Below are 15,857 nucleotides of genomic sequence, written 5' to 3' on the forward strand. Positions count from 1 at the left end.
TCTGCTACTGACAGCTTGGTGCCAGATACCACAGCAGACCTTCAAAGGTCTAGTGGAGTCCATGCCTCGATGGGTCAGGGCTGTTTTGGCGGTAGAAGGGACCTACTCAGTATTAGGCAGGTGGTCATAATGTTATGGCTGATCGGTGTATAGGCTACTGTATATGTGTAAGTATACTATAAGAAATGTCTTGATAAAATCATCAAAAGGCTTTGAAGAGGTGAATTGTATGTGTGGAGAATTTTCCTTTGTTTTCTATGAGCAAACAAACAATAATACAAGTTTGACGAGGTTCCAGCCGTCTCAGTCAGCGTACTGACCTACTGTGTGTTTTCTTTTGGATGCTGTTTTGCAGATGAACTCTTTTTGGTTCAGGTAGCCCAATTTTATTACCGAATATTTGGCAGACATCTCCTCCCAGACAGCCACAGCGTCTACTCCTGTGTTGTGTCCAAGTGTTTTCAATGCCAAATTTTATTTTCGATGCCAAAATTCAATGTCACTGTCCCAGCTCTCTAACTATCAGGCAGGGAGCTTCTAATGAAAGATACCCTTCATGGGAAATCCAGTGGATCCAGTGTTTTTGGACTTTAACTTCAGATTATGGACTAAAAGTCAGGATATCTCACTTTCTGCTGCACATATGTTGAACATTCTTTTTAAATAATTTCTCTCACAACTCCCCCCACCTTTATAGAGGTGCAATATTAAAGGTCCCATATTGTAAAAAGTGAGGTTTTCATGCATTTTATATCATAAAGCAGGTTTAAGTGATATATAAATACTGTAGAAGTATCAAAACACTCAATCCATGGAGAAATATACACAGCCCGTATTCAGAAACTGTGCGTTGGAAACAAGCTGATTTCTGTCCATTTGTGATGTCACAAATCTACAATATTTAGACCATTTCAGTTTTAAACGTAAACATACTAAATGTGTCCCAGTTTATTTCCTGTTGCAGTGTATGTGAATAACATCAGCCGACAGGAAGTAAACATGGACCCAAGCTGTTTCCTAGCAACGCAATTCCGTTGCCATTTCATTGAAATGCGCTAAAACGGAGTGTTTCAGACAGAGCATGAATACAGGTATATTCAGACAGACAGAATGAGAAAAAATAATGTGTTTTTTTAACATTAAATCATGTAAACATGTTTTAATAGAAACCCAAAATACAAACATGAACCTGAAATGAGCATGATATGTCCCCTTTAAATCACTGTAGTGGCCCTTTAATATTTGTGTTGATCGTAACAGCGTATTGTGGCCTTTACTATTAAAGCACATAGAGAGAAATACAATGTATAGTACGTATATTGTTTCACTGTATTGTTTGAGGAAAAATCACAGTGGAGGTAATATGTTTGCAAATATTTTTATTTGTATTGAAAAATCATAATTGGCATATTTTGAAATATAACAGACTTATAAACTATAAAACATCTACTATTAGAAACTGCTTAACAATTGAGCTGCTTGAACCGCAGTGAATATTCTAAATATAATATCTGCTGTTTGAGTTCAAATGTTTCATCCTTATTAAACTGTTTCAGAGCATTTTCACTTGCGACTAGACGGGCCTCATGCTCATGATGACGAAGTTAACCAGGAAATACATCGGGGAGAGCGGTAGGAAAGTAACACTTTTCAGATAAACGTCATTTTAAAAGATAACGTTACAGACAGAAACTCATTTTTGTTGTGATCGACAGCTCACATACACTATGTGTCCTATCAATACCAGGTGTTATCTTGTAAAATGTGTAACGACTTCAGTATAATGTGACTTTCGACCCCGTCAGTTGGGACGAAAGTAACATAACGGTATAAACTTTAATTATTTATATTTTTCTTGTTTTTATTAAACATGTCTGACAATGTCCTTGTTAATATGTGATTGCAAACATATTATGTCCTTTAATCTTAATAATTTTTTTTTATAAAAGTTAATTTTCAATTTCAATTTTTAATTTCATCGAACGTTTTACAACTGTTAAAGAAAATGTAACAGTGATTCAGATTCAGACAACTTCAGTAAGGGATAATGTACAGCGAGCCGGTCGTTGTTGTGAAAGAATCCCCTCAGAAGGAGATTCTTAAGCAACAATAACCCACTAGTTGTACATTATCCCGCTTATAACACGACTTCTTACTTAAGAAATCAATATTTTGACACAAAAACGGTCCGCCAGAGTCCGACATCTGAACTGCGCCCATAGCAACAGTCTGTTATACATAGCAACGGTCTGTTATACAAAGCAACGGTCTGCTATACATAGCAACGGTCTGTTATACAGAAATTACAGACCGCAGAACGCCATGAATGATCAATCAGAATCGAGTATTCAACACAGCCGTGTAATAATTGATAATAACACATTTCATTCTGTTGTTAGACTCTACAGTAACGAGGGTGTGGAAGGACAAAAGAAACATCTGTTATTTTGTCCTGACAATGACCCCTGACAGTTAAACCTGACTTGCAGCTGTACTGAAGAACTCTGTCCTGTCAAACTTCAGGATGTGTTTAAGTACTAAATTAATCTGTCAAATGATCATAACTATGACTCATGAAAAAATAAACACAAGAAGATGACCGCTTGAGTGATCCAAAACACATGATTCTTCACATTCCTGGTGCGGGCTATGCGTAGTTTGGCATATCAGACTTGTATGGGCTGCCGTGTTACTTTCGTACCGGCTCTCCCCTACTTAAACATGGCGTTAACAAGCCAGTAGTTTCTCCAATACATGTGTGTAGCTGTATGAATAGATGAGTGGAGGTTATGCTGATGGATTCCGCGGGCTGATCCTTTAAAGTCCCTACGTCACTTTGCATCTCTGTCTTTTTTCGTTGTTGTTGCTGTTGTTGTTGGTCGTGGGCCTTGAACTTTCACAATTCCACCTCAGGTAAGTATTGATGCTAGATACTAATGAGTGGTGAGAGCAACTCATGACAAAAAAAAAAAGTATAATTCATCCAGTTCACGCTTCCAATTATCCACTTCATCTTCATCTTTTCTCTGATCCTCATCTCGTCATTTGTCCTCCCAGTATACTGCATCCTCGTAGCTTCATCAGAGGTTCATGTGTCGGACCCAGCTTCACTCCTGAAACACAAAGAGGAACGAGTCCATCAAAACAATCTCAGCTGACAGTTGTGAGATTGGCTGCTTTGAACTCAGTTCCTACAGCTCCTGATTTGAACGTCTATATACTGTATACTGTATATATATATACAGTATATATATATACGTATATATATATATACGTATATATATATACGTATATATATATATAACTTCATACAGCATCCACAATATTAAGGTCAAGGTCAAGGAAAACTTTATTACCCCCTAGGGCAGGGGTCAGCAACCTTTACTATCAAAAGAGCCATCTTAGGCAAAAATAAATAAATAAATAAATCGGTCTGGAAATGCAAAACATTTGAGCATTGTGATGAAGGTAACACAGTTTATAGTCTAAGTATATAGCATATAAGTCTAATACAGTGAGGGCCAAAGTGCAAATGTACTGTATTAGGGCCACATTGAGGGAAAAAACATCTGAGATTTACAGAATATTACGACCTTTTTTTCTCGTTAAGTTATGACTTTATAACTTAACGAGAAAAAAAGGTCGTAATATTATGAGAATAAAGTCATAACTTTACAAGAAAAAAAGTTGTAATATTAAGAGAATAAAGTCATAACTTAAGGAGAAAAAAAAGTAATATTATGACTTTATTCCCGATATCTCCGATTTATTTTTTTTCCTCAATGTGGCCCTAATACTCCGTCGTACCATAGACCTACAACAATGATAAATTAAAATTAAAATGTAAACAAAAAACAGTCATTCATTTACATTTTGACCTTCTTCAAGGTCCTGCTTTGGAACAAAGGAGTCAAGTCATTCAGGGTGGTGCCTGCAATTTTGCTGCATACTTTGACTATGTCCTGCAACCTGTTCCTGTTTTGGGGGTGAGCAACCCATACCAGCTGATAAAAGAGAAAGGTCGAGACAGATTTGATAAAACAAGAGTAAAACATTTTCATAAAAGGGTTGTCCACCTTAAAACTACAAAGTTTACGGTAAAAATACATCCGCTGATGAGCTTTTTTTGTCATCAAGCTGCATCCACCTGAGTCTCCAAGGTTAGCCTGTCATCCAGTACCGTGCCAAGGTATTTGTACTGCTGCACCACCTCAACAGCCTGATCATTAATCCTTACAGGAGAGAAGACCGTAGGATTCTTCTTGAAATCTACTATCATCTCTTTTGTTTTGGACACATGTATATTTAAAAAGGACGTCCTACACCATCCATCCATCCATCTTCAACCGCTTATCCGGGATCGGGTCGCGGGGGCAACAGCTCCAGCAGGGGACCCCACACTTCCCTTTCCCGGGCCACATTAACCAGCTCTGACTGGGGGACCCCGAGGCGTTCCCAGGCCAGTGTGGAGATATAATCTCTCCACCTAGTCCTGGGTCTTCCCCGTGGTCTCCTCCCAGCTGGTCGTGCCTGGAACACCTCCCAAGGGAGGCGCCCAGGGGGCATCCGTACTAGATGCCCGAACCATCTCAACTGGCTCCTTTCGACGCAATGGAGCAGCGGCTCTACTCCGAGTCCCTCACGGATGACTGAGCTTCTCACCATATCTCTAAGGGAGACGCCAGCCACCCTCCTGAGGAAACCCATTTTGGCCGCTAGTACCCATGATCTTGTTCTTTCGGTCATGACCCAGCCCTCATGACCATAGGTGAGAGTAGGAACGAAGATTGACCGGTGGATCAAGAGCTTTGCCTTCCGGTTCAGCTCTCTTTTCGTCACAACGGTGCGGTAAAGCGAATGCAATACCGCCCCCCCCTCTGCTCCGATTCTCCGACCAATCTCACGTTCCATAGTCCCCTCACTCGCGAACAAGACCCTGAGGTACTTGAACTCCTTCACTTGGGGTACGTCCTACACCAGTCAGTGAATTCTGACACTACGATCAGCCACGATCAGGGTCGTCATTACTGAGGAGAGACACGAATCATCAGCGAACTTAAGGACATGTTGCCTTGAGTATTGAGTTTGCCTCCCATTTGTATATAAAACAAATAAAAGAGGTATATCAGTTGCAGTATACATATTTGCAGTGAAATCGAAATGATAAAAGCATATCTTCCAAAATTGACAGCGCATCCAAACGGCGAATCGAGCAGTACAACAGTAAGTTGAGGAGAACAGGTATATGTATTAAACTGTGTGGGATATGGCACATTATGTCAACTAGTAAAATTGTGTAAAGTAGTCTGCTTATGATTAATTGTCAAACGTACAGCGTGCATTCATGCGTACGCTGTTCTCAGTTCTTGCCGAGTGGTCCTGGCTAATGTCTGTCTATTTGGGGGGATGTCTGTTTTCCCTCAGTTACCTGGCCAAGACTACCATCTTTTCAGTACAATGCTCATTGTCTTCCCACATTCTGCCACAACAGCTCAGCATGCATTTTATTTAGCTACTTAGTGTTATTTAACAGCAAAGTGCCAAGTAATTAATCCACTAATCTACTATTTGGTTGTATGTGGTATGGTCAGCAGAGTAATTGTGTACCTACAAGTACCTCAGGCTGCAGCTGGACGACAAACTGGACTGGACAATAAACTCTGACTATATGAAGCAAATCTTTGCTGGGACGGTGGAGTTAGTGAAATATACATTTCAGTCTTCAGAAGTGTCTAATCCTTTAGTAAATGTTGCCTATATTATCATATTAGATGGCACAATGTAGTCTGGTATATGATAAATGGGTGCTGTAGATAGACAGAGGAGAAAAGGTTCATGTTGATGAATAGATACTGTAAATCTGCATGTTGTCTGTATGTTTTTGCATACATTACAGCTCCATACATACAACATAGTTAAACATTTTATAAAGCTAATAATGCTGTGTGTACTATATTTACACTGTATCCCAAAAATATGCATCATTCTGTGACATTTTACGTTTTTGCACACATTGTTGATGTCACTATCATCACCTCTCTCTGTAATCCTCCAGAGGTGTAAGGTGTCAGATAACCCTGGTTCAACCCTGGTCATTGGTGTGAAAGGGGTTATATGAGAGGCTCTCCAATGTGTGTGTGTGTGTGTGTGTGTGTGTGTGTGTGTGTGTCTGTGGAGGAGTGTCACTACGTGGCTGCAGCCATGCTGTTTTTAATCACAGTTAACATTACTGCTTGTAAGTCCTTAATATCTTGTTAAGCTGTGAATATATCACAGTAATTGGGCGGCCCAAGCAGACACATACAAGCTCATTTTGAGCAGAAAAGAAGCAGTTATTGTTGGAATGTATTAACATCACGTGCCAACAACAATCTATGAGATTATGTGTGCAGCTCAGGAAATAATAAAGTGTGAAGTTCTTCTTTAATTAAGTTTGTTTGTTGTCCATGTCAAGTTCCAGTTCTGATAGTTGTGTATCAGACCTACAGTATGGTGGTGCAAAAATAAAAATCACAATGGAGTAAAAACAAAAAAAATATTTTTTTCCTGCTAACTGTGCACACAGACTCAGTGGCTCTGAGGAAAATAAAAAAAGTATCCCCCCCTCCCCATGAAACACACACACACACACACATAGAGGCACCCCCCCCCCCTCCCTTTCTCTCTCTCTTCTCTCTCTCTCTCTGTCTTTCCACCAGCTGCTGATGTCTGACAGGCTGATGATGACTGTGTTTTTTCCCCTTCTTGTTTCAAAGTATGTTGGAGCAGATGGCCTGGAGAGGCAGAGTGGGGGAATGTGTTGGAGAGACTGCTGGGGAATGTGCCAAGTGTGTGTGTGTGTGTGTGTGTGCACGCGTTTGTGTGGTTTCAGTTCGCGTGCCTTCTCGCTGCCCTCTGCCCTTCATGGCGCCAGCTCCACTTCCCCTCCACTCTAAACATCTGGTGTCTGGAACTTTGAGAACACATACATGCACGCACATAGCACATACACGCACACACACACACACACACACACACACACACACACACACACACAAACGCAGGCATGCACACAGAGAGAAACAGCCAGGCAGCAAGCAGGGAAAAAGCCCTCCGCTAGTTAACATCTGAAAGAGCAACATGAGTGCATTAGTGTGAAGCTGGAGGAGAAAGCTGTATACTATGACTGTGTTTCATGAATGAAAACCTTTCCATCCAAGCATACTCAATTTGATATATATGTATTTATTTTATAGCCACAAGGGTATTGAATGTGTGTGAAATCACATTTACTCATCCCCTTTTTGTAGTAAAAAAAAATGATGTGGACGTGTTTTTTACAATTGTATTGTTAATAATTTTATACTATCAAAGAAAAAAGGTCTTCATGGGAAATTCAGAAAAACACAGCAGATTTTTTTTTCTCAAGAAAACTTTTCTCAGAATAACCAAGATAACTATCTTGTTAATTCAGGAAAACAGGGAAAATATATTTTTTTTCTCAAGTGAATGCATTAAGCCTCGTCCACACTGGGAACGTCAGCAGCGCGTGGCGGCTGCTTTACCTGTTGTTTTTTATTTCGGCGTCTGTGTTAACAGGTTAGAGCAGCCACACTGCCCGCGTGAAACGTGGACAGAAATCCTTCATTTGTCAACACGAGGCTTTTATTTTGAAATATGTGCCGGACAGTGTTGTAGAACTTGGAGAGCTCCATGAGTGAATATAGTACGGAGTTTTAATGGTGGATTATTACTATTATTTACAAATTACCACACGGTTAAAACGGTTAAAAGAAATGTTAATAATTAATTAAAAAGCTGAGCGGCTCGTCACTTTAAGGAGAAAAGCTGGTCCACCTTAACAGCCCACCTTAAGAGGCGGAGCGAGCCGGAGACTCCGGTGTCTGGCTCGCATGAGCGGAGTGGAGGAGTTGTAGTTTTGTAGCATTTATTCACCGACAAAATAAACTGTACACACACTGCTACACGTTCATTCACAGCTATAAGGCCACCAACAACCTCACACTCACGGTCTGCTAAGTTAACGTTCCCGGACAGTGAACTGCGGACTCAGTTGTCTGTTGTGCTCATACACTGCAGCTGGCGCACCGCTGCATGCGAGGCACAAATCTTGTCGGTTAACGGTTAATAATCGGTTAACGAGGGTCGGTTATCGGTTAAGAACATTTGATATAAAGCCATGGTCACACTACACGACTTTCAAAGTCATCGGATCACTGTAATGTTCACACTACACAACGTGATGTCTTGTAATCGGAAGCCTTGAAGTCATGTGGTATTCACATTACATGACTGACACACTACAAGATCTTTCACCGGGAGGAATCCCCAATGAGGTCTCCAGGTCTGATCTGGGGTCGTCGGGGAGCTCCAAAAACTGTCGTCAAGTGGAAAATCAGGGTTAAAGTGGTGTAGTGTGAACTTGGCATAAGAAGAAGAGTTTAGCAGAAAAGCTAATGTGGGTGGTTGTTCAGAGTCTGTCTGGCTCAGTGTGACCATCTGCTCTGCCTGTGATAGAATGCTGACTGTTACTGCTTTATGCACGTACTTCTACTTGTACTGCACAAAGGAAATGTCTGGCAGGTGATACAGCAAACAAAAGGATGGCAGAGTAAAAATGATTGGAACTAATTAATGAGTAAAAACAGTATTTGTGTTAAAAAAGAGAAAGTGCTCTCAGCAGAGTGGTGAGTATGACATGACTCTGTACTGATGGAACTGGTGCTGCCAATATTATACATTATATGGAATTTATCAAGACAACAGGCAAACTGTTGAGAATGTGTTAAGTTTATAATAACAACAAATTAAAACAGGACAGGGTCAGAAGATGGAGAAACGTCTTACTGAGCGTAGGGTGGAGGTATAATAGAGAATGAGTGCAGCCTCACCTTCCTCTTCTTGCTCCTACCCTCGGCCTGCAGGGTCCTGGTGCACTGCTCCACACACTGAGAGAAGCTCAAAGTGTTGTGGTCCGGACTGTAGTCCAGCTCAGCCAACTGAGCCAGAGACAGGATGTAGTTGCAGGCTATACGTAATATCGCCAGCTTGGATAGTTTCTGCCCGTAGGAGTAACACGGCACCTGGAGGGAGATGGGCATATAGTTATTTTGATATGTTTGACTGGCAACCTGTTTGATTGCAGCACTTTTGATTCAACCCTTTGGAACAACTGCAAGGCCTGAGCCGAAAGACCTCCTGTAGGAGTTCTTATATTCTCATATTGACTAAGTATGTCAGAGAGGTACTGTGGAGAGAGGCTGTTCAGGGCTTTATAAATAAGGAGCAACATTATGTAATAAATTCTAAAACTAACCAGCTAACGCAGAGATCTGAGAACAGGTGTGACGTGATCAAATTTGTTCTTTCTTGATAGGATTCTAGCAGTGGCATTTTGGTTTAGCTGTAGTGTGCCCAGAGTCTTTTTAGATAGACCAGTGAGGAGGGAACTGCAATAATCCAACCGACAAGAAATAAATGTCCATGTCTATAATGCATTAAAAACATACTCATGTGTTATATAATCTGCTTATAGCACTGTATAATTATAGTTACAGGCACTCATCTAAACATCCGTAATGCTTTAGTCCTGTAGCACTTGGTTCTATAAATAGGAACCAATCTTTTTCTAGTCAAGTGTTCCACCCAGTTTTTGATCACACACACACAGCTTGTTGCTGCAGTAGTTACTCGTGGTTCTGGATGTTACCGATTTTGTGTTTAATATTGGAAACACGTTCCAGTTTAATGGACACTAAGAAGTCAACGGGAAAAATAAATTAACCGAGTGTTCAACTGGGATTGTTTGTCTCGGATTCTAATTGGTCAGCCATGCATCAGACATGGTGATGAGTGTGTCGATTAGGCCAGTTATCAGTGGTGCAGCACCTCAGTGGATTAAAGTATTGGCTTAGCCTCTAAACTTGGCATGCTTTATGTGAGGAGGCTCTGGGTGTCTGGAGGTTAAGATAAAATGATGATGTTCCCAACTCCCATGGTAAACAGTCTGGACCAAGGGTTGAACACATTGTTGTGCCTCCTCCCTGGTGGTGTGATTATACGTGATTCTGTATGACGTGGAACATACTGTATAAAGCTGAGCGTAAGTAGTGCTACTTTAAGTTTTTGGCATGTCTGTGTCCATGCATACATGCGGTACCAAGATCTTCTCTGACATCAGATTTATGTTGTAATAAACACATATTCAAGTAAGGATAAATGAGGCTTGAGTTTGTTTCATTATTCATCAAAGTGCAGATTGAACAGAAGTACAAGTTTCCCACATCACTCATATTGACGTTATCTCTTCCGATCTTCCTTTCCGCTCACAGCATCCAGGCAGGTGCACCGAGCACAGTGTGCATCATTACTGGGAGATTAGATCGATTTTGACTCGCTCGGTTTTATTTGCTGTTTTACAGTTTTCCCATAACTTGATTTCCACAGGGATGATGTTACTTACGAAAATCGCTTTCATTTACAAAAAATAAATACAAATCAAACAAATAAAGGTCCTTCATCACGCTGATTAAAAACACTGTTAATACAGTTCGGGTGTTTTGAAGTGGGGTTTGTGGTGTCAGTTTCTGTTAAAGCCAAGGCCACCGTCAACACATTTATTGTTACCAAAAGCCAAAAGAACCTTGTGTGTGATTCTGCGCAATGTTTATATGTACAGTATGCACGTGGGTTGTTTGTGTGTGTTTTTCAGTGTGGACTGTGAGTCTGACCTGCTTCCTCAGGGCCTCAAACGCAGCACTGATGGTGTGGACGCGGGTCCTCTCTCTGGCGTTGGCTAGAAGCCTCCTGGTCTGCTGGATGGCTTTGACCTCTGGGTGACGCCCAGGTCCGCCATCACTCATCCGTTTCCTGGGAGAATCCTGAGAGCAGAAAGACATTATTATTACTGAACTTGTCCTCTGAAACAGAGATTTTCACCCACAAGTCATACTCATAGAGTTTTTCTACTGCGGGTGGTTAATTGTGGCGAGCCATGCTGTGAACAGCAAGTGTTTTTCCACCGCACCACACAGCAAGGTCAAGTTCTTTACCTTGATGACGTGTGCTAGTCACAAACCACATTAACAGCCTGTCACCTGCAGCTCTTTTCAGCTCCCTGCAACCAAATAGCACCGAATATGTCCATATCTGGTTGATTATACCTGTTTTGTTCAAGAATAGCACCACTAATGAAGCTCATCATTAAAAATCAGTGGATAGTTTTTAATGTGAACAGCAATGGTTCAGTGAGCTGTAAATAGCCAGTAAATAGTAAAATAAGACTAGATCATGAATTAGATGTCTTTCTAGTCAGTGTAACAGTCACCTAGCTATACAGACAGGGAGGAGAATGCCACAGGTTGGCCATGGTTGCTACGCAGGAGGAGAGCAGCAGGGCATCAGGGCTATCCCCTGCTGGCTTGGCTTGGCACGCCGCGGCTAAAGCAGACCGATCCAGGCCCATGGGAAAACCCTATCTTCAGATCTGGAAGGCAGCAGTTCATCATTTGACCCAAACCTTGATTAACACCTCACCATAATCAACCTTTGGACCATGTGGACTGGAGTACAGCAAATGATGAATAAACATTGATTCAAATTTATTTTTGATCAATATATTGTTTTGTTTTGACATTTTTGTTTGAAATGTGTTCCCCCACTGGACTGAGAATACGATTTTTGGACTCAGTAGAAGAGTTAAGCCAGATGTTTTGCAGTGAGTTCATAATGGAAACCAGAAAAAACAAGGCTGCTTGAAGCAGGATAAGGACTGTTCAATCACAATGTCAGATGATTCCAGTTCACTGGAGCCAGGATTCTAGACACGGGATTCTACACGAGTCTGTAGGTTTTCAGTCATACTGATTGCTAGATGTTTTTAATAGGCCACCAGAATGAGAAAATCAGCATATGAAAGCCCATTTATTCTTGAGCCTGTACTGATGGTCACCATACATGAGGATGGGCAGGTCCCTACCACAGTAACTGACATGTTGAGCTTCAAAAGATATTCATCTGGTATCAATGAATGTCACAAAAGTATTGATTAGTAATCGCTGATGAGCAGTCCCACACAAAATCTGCACCCGCAGAATTACTACACCTCTGCAGATTTTAAACCAATAGAGATGCTCCTTTTTATCTTAAATTAATATTTAAAGGAAGGGGCTGGTAGTGCTGTTCAAATACATGTTTTGTTATATTTGTTGAAATTCTCATAACATCCCGACAGCAATCAATAAATCAAATGCTCTGACAGAAAAAAGAAGGAAAAACATCCTGTATCTGTGGCTGTTGCAAGACTGTAGTCAGCACGTCCAAATGTTTCATTCGGGTCCACGTACCCGTCTACCTACCTAACTGCCTGCCTGTCTACAGTACCTGTGCACTCATTGTGCATAACTTGAGTCTTCTACAAGCTGCTAGCCTGACAGCTGTAAGCTGTAGTCATTCGTTTATGTTCATTATGATAATTTTGGGGGGAGGCCTGAACAGATGAACTGTCAGTGTTGCAGACTTGACAACTTTCTCTCTAGATTTAGGGACTTTTGGGACTTTTGGAACTTTTGGACATTCATTGGAAAAGAGTTGGCAACACTGGGCTGGGTTTTTCGGTTGTATCATTTTTTAAATTTCATGTACTCTTGCTAGTTTCTCAAGATCACCGACCCTACCTTTAAGAGAACAAGACCAGATTACAAGCACAAAAATATTCCACTAAATTCCGCACCACTGAAAATTGTAGGAAACAAACTAATGTAACCCTGATAAGCACAACACATTAGATAAATGATCTTGAAAAGAGGTACAATGCACTTAATCACAGCCGCACAGCAATAACAAACTTCTAACTAACGATTATTTTCATTACTGATTAATCAATTGGCTATTTTTCAATTAATCAATGAATCCACTTAAGTCTATAAAATGTGAGAGAATAGTGAGCATAGTCCCAGAAGTGGAGAAACTAAAACAAGTCAAGGTCTAAAGACTTAATAAATTAAACCATTAATTGATTATCAAAATTGTTGCTGATTCATTTCTAATAAAAAATAAATGAATAATTTCAGCTTTAATTTCTATACATTGATATTTCTCCAAGGAAATATTTCTAAGAACAAAGTTTTATTTTTTTCATGACACTCCACACATTCACCTCTGGTGACTGGTCCTCAGGCTCCAGGAGCTCGTGACACTGGGGGGCTCTCTGGATGGAGAGCGCTGCGGTCTGACCCGACAGAGGGGGCTCCAGGGAGAAGGTCTGGTGGCTGGGCGAATGGCTGTGGCTGCTGTGGCTGGTCGATGTCGACAGAGGGAAAGAGGAGCGGTGGCCCAGTTTGAGTCTGTTGGACAGAGGCTGGGAGATGGCCGTGGGCCAGTGGGAGATTTCAGAGTTTGAGAACGGAGAGGTAGGTAACTGGGACAGTCTGGACGTGATGGAGGGCACGTTGATGCCGATTCTCATGTCTATGGCGCCGCTCTGAGCCGGGGCCACGTTGCCTTCTGGTAGTCCTGATAGAATCCCCGTAGTGCTGCTGGCCATCCCCTCCTGTGACATCATCAGTTGTCTATGCAGCGGAGCCAACCTGCTGACATCACATGCCTCTGTCTGGGTGTCATCTACCGAGTCCACGTTCGACATCCTCTCAGAATCAGGTTCGCTGAAAAGCCTTTTAGGCTCCCGAGACTTCCTCTTGAACTTCTTGTTAGTGCTGGGCACAGAGATAATTACCGGGTCTTTGTTGATGGGTGTATTCCAGGTGTCACTCAGTGAATGAGGGTTCTTCATTTTCGGACAATTAGTGTAACCAACAAGCTGGTGAAGTGAACTACAAATCTAATTTCAACTATGCAAAGTGCAAGTGAAGCTGAACTACGTGCATCGAATGCGAAGCCTTCAAAAAATGAAATGTTTCAAGTTTCACTCACTGTGTCATCTTTCAAATCTGTCACCTGCTGGTTTCTTTACTATCAAAAAGTCAAAGGGGACTTCTGTGTTTCAGACACAACTTTTGGTCCCAGTCTATGTGAAAGTTCCCAATTCATAATGTACACATACTTAATGAGTTTTGTTCAATAATACACACACAAAACTACCTTCCTGACGAACCTTCAGCTGCCAACAGTGTAACACAAGCTGTCCAACTGCACTGACAGAAGCTGCACAGCCGTGTGTGTTACTCTAACTTCACCAGCAGACTTTCTGTGGCTCCACTCTGTCTGCATAGCAGCATCCTGAATAATCCACATTAGTACACAAAGCTGTGTAACATCTGCTGTTCAAGCACAAGTCGTCCCCTCTGGATCCAGGGAGACTTTGCAGGGTAGTAGCTTTCCCCTCGTTCTGTGAAGGCTTCTTTTCTTGTGTGAGCCGTCCAGGCCTGTGTGCCTCAGAACTGGGGTTACAGTGGAGCTGTCTGAGCGTGGCTCCAGTCAGTCTGCATAGCAGCACTGTGAATAACCCACACTGATACACACACACAAACACACACACTGAGACACAGTGGAGCTTCAGCTGCTGGACAGAATAATGTGAACAGCACATGAATAAGGATGGCAACTCTTCATGAGCTCAAGATCACATAATCCAAATGACCACAAGCTGTTTTTACACAAGACTTATTGTCTTATTATGAAGAGTCTTATTGGATTAGTTACAGAATAGAACAAATAAAGACTTCTGGTGGGCTGTCATTGAGTGCCAACAGAGTTTAAAACACAGAATAAGTAGAGGATCCTTCTATTAGTGACTTTCTAAACTCCACCAAACTTTAAAAAAAAAAAAGTGCCCTAGCAGCTGGTCAGGGTTCAAGGTGTCCAGGATGAGAATGTCCCCTACATGCTGCTCCAAGACAGATATACATCCCAATGAATCCCTTCTGGTAGAAAGCTCCGGTAATCACACTGCCACTTCAAGACCAGTGATCTGGATCCGCGGGACAGTAACTTACTGCTTCTCCAACATATTAATCAGAGTTCATTAGTCCGCTGGCTGTGTCTCCTGAGCTGACACCGGTAGGTCTGGTCCGGTCCGGTCCGGTCCTCTCCGTGTGTCGCGTGCAGCGCTCTGCGAGCCGTTAGAGGAGCAGATAGTGAAGTGGTTACAAAAAGCGAAGGGAGCTCGCGCTCGTCTGCTGGCGTCTGACTGGCTGGAGCTGTCTCGAGCACAAGCACACACACACACACACACACACACACAAACACACGTACACACACACGCACACACACGTACACACACACAGAGAGAGAGAGAGAAAGAGAGAAGAGAGAGAGAGAGAATTCTTTTCTTTTTACATTAGTGTATTTCTTTAGAGCAGCTCCATCAGACATGATTATGATTTCTACCCATTTTAGCCAAGATTATTCACTATTAAAGATTAATAGATTAATTATTAGATTGTTAATTAATAGATGAATAGGTTGTTGACCTTTACTCACAGTTACAGGACCAGGTCAGCAGTGCCACTTGCTGGTGTTGGGTTCGAACAGGAATTCCCAGGCTACTTTGAATTTGCCCAATAAAGCTGAAGTAGGCGAGATTGGAGTAAATATGATTAAAAAAAGTTATTTTTATAAAAAACAGTCGCTATATCCTGACAGTAGTAAATGAAACAGGTAACCTGAAAAAAAATCATGTGCCTCCGTGTCCTCCGGTGCTCCTAACGGCATCTGCAAGATTTCACAGACCGGAGGAAAACAAGCAGTAAGAGCTGATCTTAGGTCTGCTGTTCAGCTGCCGTCTATGAGAGCCGGCTGTCAATCACTCGCGAACTCCGACCAAACGGTCAAACTAGGCAGCGCTGATCAAATATGAATCAATATTCTGTTATGTTAATGCCTATTTCTCTCCTCAGATG

General features: G+C 41.7%; 1 protein-coding gene across 2 annotated transcripts; it reads right to left on the reverse strand.

Moving 5' to 3' along the window:
• Positions 1-1,362: 1,362 nt before the first annotated feature.
• atoh8 (atonal bHLH transcription factor 8) lies at positions 1,363-15,132 on the reverse strand. 2 transcript variants are annotated; one of them, XR_012595525.1, is made up of 5 exons: positions 13,157-15,132; positions 10,731-10,880; positions 8,892-9,083; positions 2,320-3,113; positions 1,363-2,272 (listed from the first exon to the last, which is right to left on the reverse strand). XR_012595525.1 is itself a non-coding variant. In XM_074647782.1 (4 exons), exons 1-4 carry the CDS (start codon positions 13,787-13,789, stop codon positions 3,108-3,110), a joined length of 981 nt encoding a protein of 326 aa, XP_074503883.1. In that variant the 5' UTR covers positions 13,790-15,132; the 3' UTR covers positions 1,363-3,107. The 2 variants fall into 2 exon arrangements, 1 of the variants encoding a protein (XP_074503883.1); XM_074647782.1 differs by having other exon boundaries at positions 1,363-3,113.
• Between the last annotated feature and the right edge of the window lie 725 nt (positions 15,133-15,857).

The sequence above is a fragment of the Sebastes fasciatus genome, chromosome 10 (genome assembly GCF_043250625.1).
Source record: "Sebastes fasciatus isolate fSebFas1 chromosome 10, fSebFas1.pri, whole genome shotgun sequence".
NCBI lineage: Eukaryota > Metazoa > Chordata > Actinopteri > Perciformes > Sebastidae > Sebastes > Sebastes fasciatus.

What these genes read in the sequence shown, in the direction of transcription:
- atoh8 (XM_074647782.1), bottom strand. Translation starts at nt 13,789, where the DNA reads ATGAAGAACCCTCATTCACTGAGTGACACCTGGAATACACCCATCAAC. An exon ending in CTGAGGACCAGTCACCAGAG is followed by an intron (nt 10,881 to 13,156) that starts GTGAATGTGTGG and finishes TTCTGCTCTCAG; the next exon opens with GATTCTCCCAGGAAACGGAT. An exon ending in TTGAGGCCCTGAGGAAGCAG is followed by an intron (nt 9,084 to 10,730) that starts GTCAGACTCACA and finishes ATCTCCCTCCAG; the next exon opens with GTGCCGTGTTACTCCTACGG.